Genomic DNA, 12439 nt, shown 5'->3' on the forward strand with positions numbered 1-12439 from the left:
AATGTCATTTCCTGCCCCACCTTTTCCCCTGCAAAGGACAGGAGCGGAAGTCCTCCCCCATCACTCAATTTACTACTGTGTGACAGGAAAAGAGGCTGGTGACAGGCAGAGAGAAAGAGAGGGAGAAAACAGGAATTCTTCCTTAGCTCAAGTTAGATCTTTGGTCCACCTAGGTCAGTATACCAGTAGCCTCCAGCTTTTTCAAACTTAGGACCCATCTTTCAACCAAACGTGGATTTGGGGAGGCCCAGTTTCTTCTTCTTCTTTTTTACCATATATTTGTATGGCAGTCGTGCCAAAGTTTCAACCCACTTTAGATCAGCTTGTGGTTCTGTAGTGGGTGCCCAACCCACCGCTTGAAGACTGATGCCCTGCATCAACTGGAAACAGGATTTCAGGCAGGAAGACTTCCAGTCCTACCAGGGACTGATACATGAACATAGCCTGCATTTGGGGGGGGGGCAGGACTTTTGTTGGGGGGGCAGGACCAATGTGATTGGTCAGTTAAGTACTTCTATTGTTTTACTTGATGGGACTAGCCTCTCCTTGGCTAAGCCCATAGACTGATACTGCGGTCTTCTGCCTGAAAAGTAGGCTCATTTACCGCACTGAGCAACAGCCTTTTCCTGTAGCTGAAGCGAAACTGGGAGGGGGGGGGGTAAAGCAGGATTAAATTTTACAGGGAGAGCGAAAATAAGTTTGAGCTGAGCAGCCAGAAACACCGCAAGATTTCCCCCTCAAGCCTTCTCTTTCTATTCAATCTTACATCCAGTAATATCCCTTTTTTCAGTGCCATTTTCCTCTTACAGTTTTTCCACCACATGCCTCCCCCCCTTTTTTTTATTTCCCTCCCCATTCCCATACTCCTTCCGTTCAGGTTTCCCTCTTCAGCAGCTCCCTCCCCTCCCCCACTCCCACCATTTTTGTGTGTGTCCTGTCAGCATCCCTCTTCTACTCAAAATTCATCTCAGCCTTCCTTTTTCCCCTGCACCGTGTTCCCTCTTTGGTTGAACCACAGAGTATCCATATGCAGGAGCTGGAGTTGCAAAGGCGCAGCGGAGTATTATAGAGGGAGGAACTGGAAAGGAAAGAGACAGTTTCAAAATGAAAGGGGGTGGGGTGGGGAATGCACAAAATATTAAGAGGAATTAAATGAGATGGGCGGGGAAAGGAAGAAGCAGAGGCAAGGAAGGAAAACCAGAGAATTATGCACACGGAGTCCTTAGGAAATGAGTGTGTGTGTTTAGCAATCCAAAAATAATAATTCAGAAAGCCCAAGAAGGTGAAATGTTGTGAAAGGAAAAAAATTAAGAGGGGTACAGAAAGGGGAAAAAACCTCACACATGAGTGAGTGAGGAAATGGGGAAAAACTGTTACGCAAACGAAACAAAAATAAATGTAAGACGAGAATAAACTGATGCAGAAAATATAAGTTGTTAAGTCAAAACAAAGGAAAACCACGAGTGAGAAAAATAGGAAAGGCAAGGAAACAGGGGTTCAAACTTTACTCCCTAGTGTGGTAAATGATTGACAGCTGGATAATAAATTCTCTCTCCCTCTCCCTCCCTCCCTCTCTCTCTTTCTCTCTTCCTTTCCCCTTGAGTCTTTAGCCTCATAAACCCCAGGTGGCATCATCATGACATGCTTAAAAAAGAGTCTTCTGGAGTTCTTAAGAGTTTCCATTTGCACCACGATGACATGGCCGTGGCCCCTTGCTGATGGACAACTGAATGATGGGGTGGGAATATTTGAGGCATTGTTGGCTGGAAGACACAGTTATTTCCTCACCCCTCCACAATTGTGTTTTAGTTGTCTCATTTGTAGGGGCACCATTTTTTTAAAAAAAGGTCTTTTCAGATCGTACATTGGGTTCTCCTCTAAAACGCTGACAAAAATAAAGGTGGTGGAAGAGCCAGGAGGTGGAGCCAGGAAGAAAGCAAATGGTACGAGATCTTGGAAGAAAATTCAGATGTCAGACTATTTTCTTCAACAATAAGAACAGAAACGGGAGAGGGGGCGTGCACATTTCCTGACAGGAAAAGGCCTTATTTTAGCCAACCCCAAATGGTGGTGCAGTATTTTGCTGTTGGGTTCCAAGGGGAAGTGCCTGAGAGAATAATGAAACCTACAGGATTGGTGCCCAAGCTGGTCATTTGTGGGCATACAAAAATGATGATTAGTCATTTCCTGTAAGAACCTAGAAGGCAAGAATGAAGCACAGAGGGAGCAGGTTTGTGTGTGCGTGTTGGGGAGGGAGGAGGACATTTAGAGCACAGAAGAACGGCAAGGGAACAGTTTCATGCTATAATTTGATTGACTGAGATTGAGATATTGGTAGAAATAAACTGAATAGAGTATTCCTCTCAGGGCTAGTTGTTTTGAGACAAATAAACATAGCAGTATTTGTAGAGCTATGTCACGAATCGGCACGATGAAAAGGGGAATGGAAAATATAGCACTACATTTTACCTGGTCATTTTTGGTTGAACCAAGATGGCAGTCTAATGTATTTCCTGTCATCACCTAAGAAGCTGGGATGGAAGGATGGCTGTTGTCAGGTGGATAAGCCTGAATAATTAGGGCCTTTGAAGGATGGAGGTAAAAATGTCAAGGAGATGTCGTTTATAGTCAGGAAACTAGAGAATGATGACAATGGTAAAGCAATTACTTCTTGTCAAGCTAGTTTTGTTTCTTCGTTGTTGTTTTGACAGAGGGAGATGTTGGCAATGAGCCCTCTCCTTTCAGGAATTGGATTGATGGGAGAAAATGGCTTCTGGGCATCTTCCTCTCACAAGATCTGAAAAATGCAGATGGTTTTGAACCTGCTTGCTGTCGAAACCTCTTCAGGGAGAAGGTTGAGGGGAACATGCTTCACGAGTCATTTCCCACTAAGGTTTCCAACCACCTGAGTGAAAGGAGAAGTATTCTGAGGCAGCAGAACTGAACTGGGAGATATATCCCTTCTTTCTGCTGCTCTGTGGAGAATGAACAGGGTGTGTGCGTGACTTGAGTTTTGAGGGGTGGGCTTTTCAAATTGGTAGTTTCCCAGGGAAGCAAGGAAATAAGGACAGTTTCCAAGAGGGCGGAAGGGGTGGTGAGGGGGGCACTGGCAATCTCAAAAGTTGGTTGAATAGTTCCCACCAGAGAGAGAGAGAGAGAGAGAGAGAGAGAGAGAGAGAGAGAGAGAACATTTCTAGCAGAGTAGGTGGTAAAGAGTCTTTAGAGAGGGGAAGACAACCCACACTGGTAGGGGAGTCTCCTAGGCAGGTTGGGGTAGAACGATATAGTCTGCAAGCGAAAGCTGGCTTCCTTGTCCAGCTCGTTCTCTGGTGCGTCTAGCAAGGTGAGGTGGATATGTGCATATGTTCAGGGTACTTGATGGCTGGTGGGTAGTTCTGAGTCATCTGGATGGAAACGTCGCTGGAGATGTCGGAGGGGCTACGTCCACGGTGCCACACTTCGGGGTGCAAGAACTGGCCGGAGTAGTCGGAGCAGTCGCTCAGGCGTGGCCGGTAGAAGGCTGGGTGAGGGCGGTACATTTCCTCCTCAGCGTAGCGCTTGGTGAAGAGGTAGACAGACATCACCCCTGCGCCCTGCAAAGAGCCGTTACAGAGGGAAATATCAAGAACAAGACATACCCCTTAGATGCAACCATATGGTCTCACAAGTTGTGGTGCCAGTATGTTGTGGTGTAGCAGTTACAGTGCTTGGCTAGGTATTGGGAGGCCAGGGCGCAAATCCTCGCAGGGAAGCCTGTTGGGTGGACTTGGGGCAACCACAGTCTCTCAGCCTAACCCACCACCACAAGGCTGTGAAGATAATATGGGAAGAGGGAGAACCATGCAGGCCACCTTGACTTCCTTGGATGAAAAGTGGGGCACAGTGTAATAAACAAATAAATGTGTGTGTATGTGTTATGTCTGTAACTCATGTCGCTCGTTGTAGCTCACCTGTGGCTCACTGCATCCAGTTTCATCCCACTCAAGGATGCCTTCAGGGCATGAGGAGTCATGCTATGGAATGCACACATGCACAAGTAACACTGAAGCTTGTGTAGACTTAAGGCCGTAAAGCATTCTGTTGGTCACTGTGATGATACTCAGCTTTTTGCAAGTGGGCATGATCATCCTAGTCCATAGATGGTTGACTCATGCCAAACATCCCAAGAACTTCCTTCATGATTTCTGTTCAACGTGCATTGAAGATCCTTCAACTCCCAACCCCTGTGTTCAGCATCAAATGCCCACCATTTTAATTTCCACAGTAGGGAGCAATATGGGAAATTAAAGTGGCAATTATCAGGCACCAATTGGGGGCCCCACTAGCCTGGAAGGAGGTCCACTAGAGGCACTATGCCAAAGCCTTCTTCAAGTCTGGAGGATGCGTGCTTGTGAAATCAGCACTGAAATATCCTGTCCCCCACTCCACCAATTAAACTTTAAGAACTGCCTTATATCATCAGATCAAATTTTCAACAGCTGCCAAGGAGATGCCACTAGGAAACTCACAAGCAGGTGAGGAGGGTGATATCTATCCCCTGTTGCTACTCCTCAGCAACTGGAACATAGAAATATGCTGCCTTCGTATAAGAGGCTTTCATTTATCTATCCTGGTTGGTTTTATTCACTGTTTTATGTTCTCTTTTATTCTATTTTCTCTTCACTTTTCCTCATCAATTTGCATTTAAGAAAGAAAGAAAGAGTCCTCATGAAAATTGATCCACATTTTAGTGTGGCATTCTCCTAATTTACATGTTTTGGCAAAGCAATTTTTCTAATAGAATGCTTTTTTTGTATGTTATTTGCACCAAAATATGCATTTTTATGGACACTTTACCCTAGTAAATGCATTCCTGTACAAATTATTTGGCTGGAGAAGTGCACTGCAAAATTCAGAATCGCACGAATTTTGGTTGGCTGTGTTTCGGTGCCATTGCTGTTTCTGAAAGCGCAATTTAGGTGGAGTCACATTTAAATGCAAACTGAATCAAATATCTCCCCCAGCCATAGTCATGTCCAGTTTGGCCCAATGTCTTATGCCGCTGCTGAATTACTGTGAGAGTCAGGGCTAGCTTATGCACCAACATTTCTTCTCTTAGCAATGTTTTTTTTTTTGGGGGGGGGAGGTGAATGCCAGTCTTTATGAGGACAAAACAGAATCATCCATGCACAATAGGAATGTGCAGAGAGTTGGAGTTCTATGCTTGTTTGGTCCAGGAGCTCTGTGGAGTGAGTTGTTTGCCCATCACGGTTTTTGAGGACAACCAACCGTGCCTGAAATTGGCTGAATCGGGGCAATTCAAGGCCAGGACCAAACATCTAGACATTCGCTTTCTTCCCTACAAGGAAGTATTAGCATGCTTGAAAGCCCAGTATTTGTAGAAGTACAGAAAACAAACAAACAAACAAACAAACAAACAAACAAAATTTAAGGGGAATCCCTTCCCCCCCCCAGTAGCTTCAGAATACTGAATCAGTTGGCAGGAAAAACTGAAGGTGTGTGTGTGTTTTGGATGTGTGCGTGTGCGTCTGGCTGGCTGAAAGGAGCAAGGGAAGAGGGTAATGTGGCTGAAACAACTAGGGAAGCTTCAAAACTCTGCTGCTTGGGCAGGTGTGAAAGAAGGCAAGAACCACCCTCTGCTCTGTTTCCCTCCTTGCTGCAGAGAAACGCACCAAAAGATGATGGAGAAAGAGGCACAAGGAGATAAAAAGGACATCATTTTTGTCCGGACAGGTAATTTCCTGGTTCATACTGAGTTTATTTTTAAATGTCCGCAGAGAAAAGTGAAAGTAAGAGCTGCCCATAGGTATAAGTGGATAACATCCAAAATGTTAATGCAACTGGAACTGGACATCATTGTGTCCACCCACCCACACAGCAAAACTCCAAAAGGTAGCAGCAAAGAGACGAAAGAGCTCCTCTTCTTTTTAATGCAATTCTTATTCAGTGTGAAACATTTAAAGATATATTTTTGCTAATATAAATTCCAAAGCAAATGTGGTTCACATTGCCAGCTGGAAAACCAGTAGACTTGAGGTTTTTTTAAAAAATATCTTGCAGAGCCCCTTCTTTAATTATTGTCATAGACAAGGAGACTTGGGTTGTATCCAGATAGGTCCATTAATTTTAAGTAGAACTTAAGTTAGCCATGCCGGTGGGCCTCCTCTGGGTATGACTAAAAGCGAGTTTATCCTGTTAAAAGAGAGTCTATCCTGTCAGGGATGTGCCAATCTAGAATTCAGAGATTTTCTTACCCTCTAAAACCCTTCATGTTTTGGGAGCTAATATAATATCTGTTTAGGAAAGGCTTTGGCTATAATTCAGCCCTGAAGTAACATTCACACAGAAAGCTGGAGGCCAGGGAACATTTTAACCTCTAAGTGGTTTGCAACAGTCCTACAGTGCTGTCAAGAGATGTTGTCCAGAGGTAGAACGTTACTGTAGCCTGGGGTTTGACCAAACATGGGGCAGTAGCTTGCAACACAGCTGCAATGTTATCCTTAGTTTTTAGTCGAGTGTTTCAAGTTGGCTTGAGAGACTAGTAATCAACAGTGTGGCTCTTGTAGTGTAGCTCACTGCTGTATCCTTACTGCAGGTTGAGAGACTGTGCTGAATAGAGGGGAGAATTTTGGTTCAGTTCATATTTTGATGGGAACCTACCTAACCTGCACTTCCCCAAACAACATGTGGACAGGTAGCCTTCAAAAATTAACACCTCTCTAAATTTTGTGGTGCAGACTTCAGCTATATACAAAAATGTGTACGTTTGAAGGAAAGTGTGCATAAATGTGCATATATTTCTGAAATAAACACACAAAGATGCATTACATTAAGGGAAACTACTTGCTCAAGTGTGTATATTTGAGAAATGTGTGCTAAAATGCTGGCAGTTTTTGTGAGGACTTTTAAAAATAAAAATTTAAAAAGTAATTGCATATTGATCTGGAAAACTGAAACCATCGAGAAATTGAGAAAGAGAAATCAAAACTGATACGTTTGCCCATCCCTAGCTGGGAGGGAATATTTTATAGGAGTAATGCAGTACTCTGATTCCCTGTTAATAATCCCTAATCAAGTTGCAGCAAAAGTCAAAACTGAAATGGTGCCCTGAAACCAACCTCCAGCCAAAATGGGGGTGGGGGGGTGGGTCATCATGCTTAGGGGAAACTCCAAGGTTTGCAGAAGTTAAAATAAAATAAAAGTATATTGGTGGCAGTTGAGGGGTAGTGGAAGAAACAGAACATAATAATAATAATAATAATAATAATAATAATAATAATACCCTGCCCATCTGGCTAGGTTGCCCCAGCCACTCTGGGTGGCTTCCAACACATAGAATAATAATTAAAAAAAAAACCAGCAAACATTAATAGTAACAATCTGATCCAGTATAAAAACAACTTTAAACTTGAGGGAGTGGAAGACTGGGCTATCCCGCTTAGGTGGTTTGACAGACAAGAACCCTAAACAGGAGCAATCTCCTTAGGAGGAAGGAGATGTGATGGTCTCACTTGTTAGACTCCTAATGAGGACGTGGATTGACAATAGTACAGTGGCCGCCCTTTCTGCCTTCTGGCTTTAAAAGCCCCGTAAGGCCAGCAAAGGAAAACTTGCTTTACCCCTTGGCCAAAATTTAAATCTGTGATTCAAGATTGGGAGTCAGGAGTGTGTGTGTGTGTGTGTGTGTGTGTGTGTGTGTGTGTGTGTTACAGATAGGTAGCCGTGTTGGTCTGTCATAGTAAAAACAAAAAAAATTCCTTCCAGTAGCACCTTAAAGACCAACTAAGTTAGTTCTTGGTATGAGCTTTCGTGTGCATGCACACTTCTTCAGATACACTGAAACAGAAGTTGCCAGATCCTTCTATATAGTGAGAAGGTGGGGAGGGGTATTACTCAGAAGGGTGGTGGGAATGGGTAGCTGTGATGAGCCTGTTGACGACTCTTAACGACTGCAATAGGTCTTACAGGAAAAAGCAAGGGGTGAGAAGGTGAAAAATGGCTTTGTCATGTATAATGAGATAAGAATCCAATGTCTTTGTTCAGACCAGGTCTCTCCATGGTTTTAAGTTTGGTAATGAGTTGCAATTCAGCAGCTTCTCTTTCCAGTATATTTCTGAAATTCCTTTGTAGTAAAACAGCTACTTTGAGATCTTGTATAGAATGTCCTGGGAGATTGAAGTGTTCTCCTACTGGTTTCTCTGTCTTGTGATTCTTGATGTGTGTGTGTGTGTGTTTGCGCATGCACATGTGCAAGTGCAGTGTGGGAGCTAGTGTTGTGTAACAGTTAGAGTGCCGGACTTTGCCGTGGGAGACCAGGGTTCGAATCCCCGCTTAGCCATGACTCTCACTGGGTGACCTTGGTCCAGCCACACACAAATTCTCAGCCTAACCTACACCACAGGGTTGTTGTGAGGACTCGTGGGAGTGGGGAGAACCACGTCCACCAACTTGAGCTCCTTGGATGAAAATGTAATAGATAAATAAATGCTGGGAAGTGTACCTCTTTGAGCAAGAAGGAAGAAGCAGCAAAGGCAAAGGACCATCCGTAGCGGTATTGGAAGTACTGCTCTGAGCCACTGGGGCGGTTCATCACTTCGTCATTGATGCTGGAGATGTACAGAACCAAGCCCACCACCAGAGAGAGCCCTGCAGAAAAAGCACAGAGGGAGAGGGGTGGGAAGGAAGAGGCTGTTATTTTCAGCTGTTCATGAAGGCCTCGCTTGTGGGGAGGAGCCACAGCTCCAGTAGTAGAGCCCCTGCTTCACAAGTGCAGAAGGTCCCAGTTCTAAATGCTAAGCATTTTCAGTTTGAGACCCAGGGAGAGCTTCAGCCAGTCAGTGTAGACCAGGGGTAGGCAACCTAAGGCCCGGGGGCGGATGCGGCCCAATCGCCTTCTCAATTTGGCTCACATATGGTCCAGGAATCAGCGTGTTTTTACATGAGTAGAATGTGCGCTTTTGTTTAAAATGCACCTCTGGGTTATTTGTGGGGCATAGGAATTCGTTCATTATTTTTTTGCCCAAAATATAGTCCGGCCCTCCACATGGTCTGGGGGGCGGTGGACCGGCCCACGGCTGAAAAAGGTTGCTGACCCCTGGTGTAGACAGCATTGAACTACATGGACCAATGATCAAACTCAGTATAAGGTACCTCCCTCGGTTCTTATGTTGTACCACAAATCTACCTCACTCTCCACATTTAGCTCAGAGCAGAGATGCCACTGCAACCAGCTGCAGTGCGCATGCACACACACACACACACACACACACACACACACACACACACACAAATGCACACACATCACCCCTTTATGGGTTCCTTTCAGACTATATGTGTTGGGTGGTGGTGGTGAACAGCATGCCCACATTTCTGGCTATTAATTGCCGTATATCATATAGAAGGCAGCGAGAGCTACTGTAAATCAAGCCTGCTCCTATCTACATAATTGCACCCCTTCAGCTACATAGCTTCACCCTGCATTGCATTTCTTGGTCATAGTAGCATGTGACAAAGAGAAAGAGTGCTAAAATGCAGCTGGCTCAGTAGTGCAGCACGGTGCCGTACTGTGCTTGTGCTGCAGCATCGCAGACAGGCCTATGTACTGCTCTTCTTCTGTTTCCCATTAAGGGCCCAGTGCTGCCCTTTTCGGCTGCTCGCAGATTTACTTCTCGGGTTGCCTTGCAGCCATTGCTCTTCACCAACTCGTAATATCATCTGAACTGAAGAAGACCAACCTGGACATAATTGCCTTCCATGATCCGTTCTTCCCTTGCCATGCAATTAGAACTATAACATTGTTGTTCAGCCTCACTTGCCTGGCCCCATTGCCTTGGCCCCCATAGCCCCTCTGTCCTCCACCCCTCCAAATGACAGATTAAACACACTTATTCTCTAAGTGGAACTGATTAGGCTCTGCAAGGCTTTGGAATGTTTTTTTTTGGGGGGGGGGTTTACTATTTTATTATATATTTTATCAGAACTGGCCCAGCCATTATGTGGGGTAAAGCCACTGCTTCAGGAGGCAGAAACCCCACAGGTAACAAGCCCATGGGTGCCCCACCTGCCCCACTGCCTCCACCAGTGATGGAGAAGCGCTACTGCCATCGGTGCCAATTTTGGGCAACATCATGTCCATTTGGAGCAAGATCTTGCCTGAAATTGGGGGGGGGGGGCTTGAGGAGCACACAAGATCTCATGTGATTTGGAGTGAAATCTCACCCAAAATCAGTGTGCTCTTGCCCAAAATCAGTGCCGGGTGGCTTCAGATGCAGCTGGGGGTAGGGCAGGAGAAGGTAGGTGGAGGTGGCAGGGGCAGGGGAAAGCAGCGCTTCCCATTTCATCTCAAGTGGTGAAATGGGATGTAAAGGTAAAGGGACCCCTGACCATTAGGTCCATTCGTGGCCGACTCTGGGGTTGTGGCGCTCATCTTGCTTTATTGGCCAAGGGAGCTGGCGTACAGGTTCTGGGTCATGTGGCCAGCATGACTAAGCCACTTCTGGCAAACCAGAGCAGCGCACGGAAACGCCGTTTACCTTCCTGCCGGAGCGGTACCTATTTATCTACTTGTACTTTGAGGTGCTTTTGAACTGCCAGGTTGGCAGGAGCAGGGACTGAGCAGCGGGAGCTCACCCCGTTGCGGGGATTCGAACCACCGACCTTCTGATTGGCAAGTCCTAGGCTCTGTGGTTTAACCCACAGTGCCACCCGCGTCCCTACGAAATGGGATGTACCAGCCCTGTGTTTCATTATTACATTTACATCCCACCTTTACTTCCATGGAGTTCAAGGTGGCTTGCATGGTTCTTCCTCTCACCACTTTATCCTCACAACAACCCTAGGAGGTAGATTAAGCTGAGAGGCAGCGACCAGCCCAAGGTCACCCAGTGAGCTTCATGGCTGGGTGGGGATTTGAACCCTGGTCTCCCAGGTCCAGCACTCTAACCTCTACATCATGCTGGCTACCTACTATGCCCCGCTGCTTTATTGCTACCTGTATTTGTTGCTACTTATTGTATTAATGTTTTAATAAATATGCACAGGCAGGCAGCACCATTTGTTCCTCCTCCTCTGGTCCTCCCCCCAGACCCCAGTATGGATGTGGGCCTATGGTTTCCCTGCCCGCTTCCCTCTTCTTCCCCCTCCTCCCACACTGGGGAATGCAGTGGCAGCAAATTAGTCTGAGGGAGGAGGCAGAAGTGGACAAAACTGGGCTTTTGTCGTAAATCTAAAGGCCGTTTTGTGCTTTGCTTGTGTTCTGGCACTTCTGTCATGCTTGAGTTGGAGCGTGACAGAAGCGGAGGGTGGATGCGGCCGGATGCAGCTCTTTGCTCCCTGCTTTGCTGCCATTCCTCCGCTTCCTCTCCTTCTCCCATGCTGGCCAGGGAGTCGTGTGCCCCCCCCCCCGGGGCCTTAGCAGTAACGCCAGCTCACCTGCCTTCTGAAGTGATGGCTGCTTACTGCTGGAGCTGGTGGGCAGGGAAGCTAATGGGAGGTGAAGCCAGAGGCAATTCTGGGTTTTTTTCCTGTCCTCCTCTCTTGCAAAAATACAGTGGGTGCTTTAGCAATTCTCAGACAAAAGCATCAGAGGAGAAAAGCTGGACACAGAGAAACTCCACATTTGTACAAGCCAGCATCCAGTTTCTAAATATCTAGCTGGAGATAAATGAGTCTTTATAGCAAGTGTCTGCAAGTTAGGGGTTTAGCCTTGTTTTAAATGCATTTGCCCTTTATGGTTTTTTTAAAAACTTTTTTATTTTATACGTAAGTTGCCTTGAGATGGTGGTTTAGAAGGTGATTAATAGTAATAATCCTGTAATTTTTCAGTTCTGCTTTTACCAAGATGGATGGAAAGAATGTCAGGGAGTCTTGGAATAATAAGAAAATTATGAATATGACTCTTGGAGTGGGGGGGGGGCATGAGACTGCTGGACTTTGGATTTGGGGTGTAGAAAAAATAATGGTAGGACCTTGCCCCTGGCTTCTGAAATGTAAGTGTTGATGGGGGAGCAGAGAAAGGGTATAACAGGGAAGGCATATCCCCACCTTTTCCAGCTCCTTTCTAGTTGGTGCTTCTTCAGGGTGTTTGAAGAGAGCGTTGCTGAAGCTGTCTTGGAGGGCAGAGTGATAGCTCTGGGGCAGAGCACCTGCTTTTCAAGCGGAAAGTGCCAGATTCAATCCCCAGCATCTCCAGGTGAGGCTGGGAATGATGCTTGTCCGAAATCCTAGGTAACTGCTGCCAGTGAGATCAGGGGTGGGGAAACTGTGACCCTCCAGGTGTTGTTGGGCTACATCTCCCATCATCTCTATTAATTGGCAATGCTGGGTATCCAACAATATCTGGAGGACCACAGACTCCCTGGCCCTGAGCTAGGTGGACCAATGGTTTCCTTGGCAAAAGGCGAGTGCTCATTCTAAACTCTATAGCAGGCCATGTCAGCTG

At 46.0% G+C, this 12439-nt stretch overlaps 1 protein-coding gene across 2 annotated transcripts in view; it reads right to left on the bottom strand.

Annotated features, from left to right (window-relative positions):
* Positions 1-1843: 1843 nt before the first annotated feature.
* The window catches only part of CACNG7 (calcium voltage-gated channel auxiliary subunit gamma 7), a 41935-nt gene continuing 31339 nt past the window's right edge, over positions 1844-12439 (bottom strand). For both annotated transcript variants that reach the window (XM_028702870.2, XM_028702869.2), the window contains 2 exons: positions 8501-8646; positions 1844-3593 (listed from right to left, as the gene is read on the bottom strand). In XM_028702870.2, the coding sequence (XP_028558703.1) occupies positions 3336-3593; positions 8501-8646 (404 nt within the window). In that variant the 3' untranslated portion in view covers positions 1844-3335. The remainder of the gene's footprint in view (positions 3594-8500; positions 8647-12439) is intronic.

This window comes from Podarcis muralis, chromosome 13, assembly GCF_964188315.1.
Source record: "Podarcis muralis chromosome 13, rPodMur119.hap1.1, whole genome shotgun sequence".
In the NCBI taxonomy this organism is placed as follows: Eukaryota; Metazoa; Chordata; class Lepidosauria; order Squamata; family Lacertidae; genus Podarcis; species Podarcis muralis.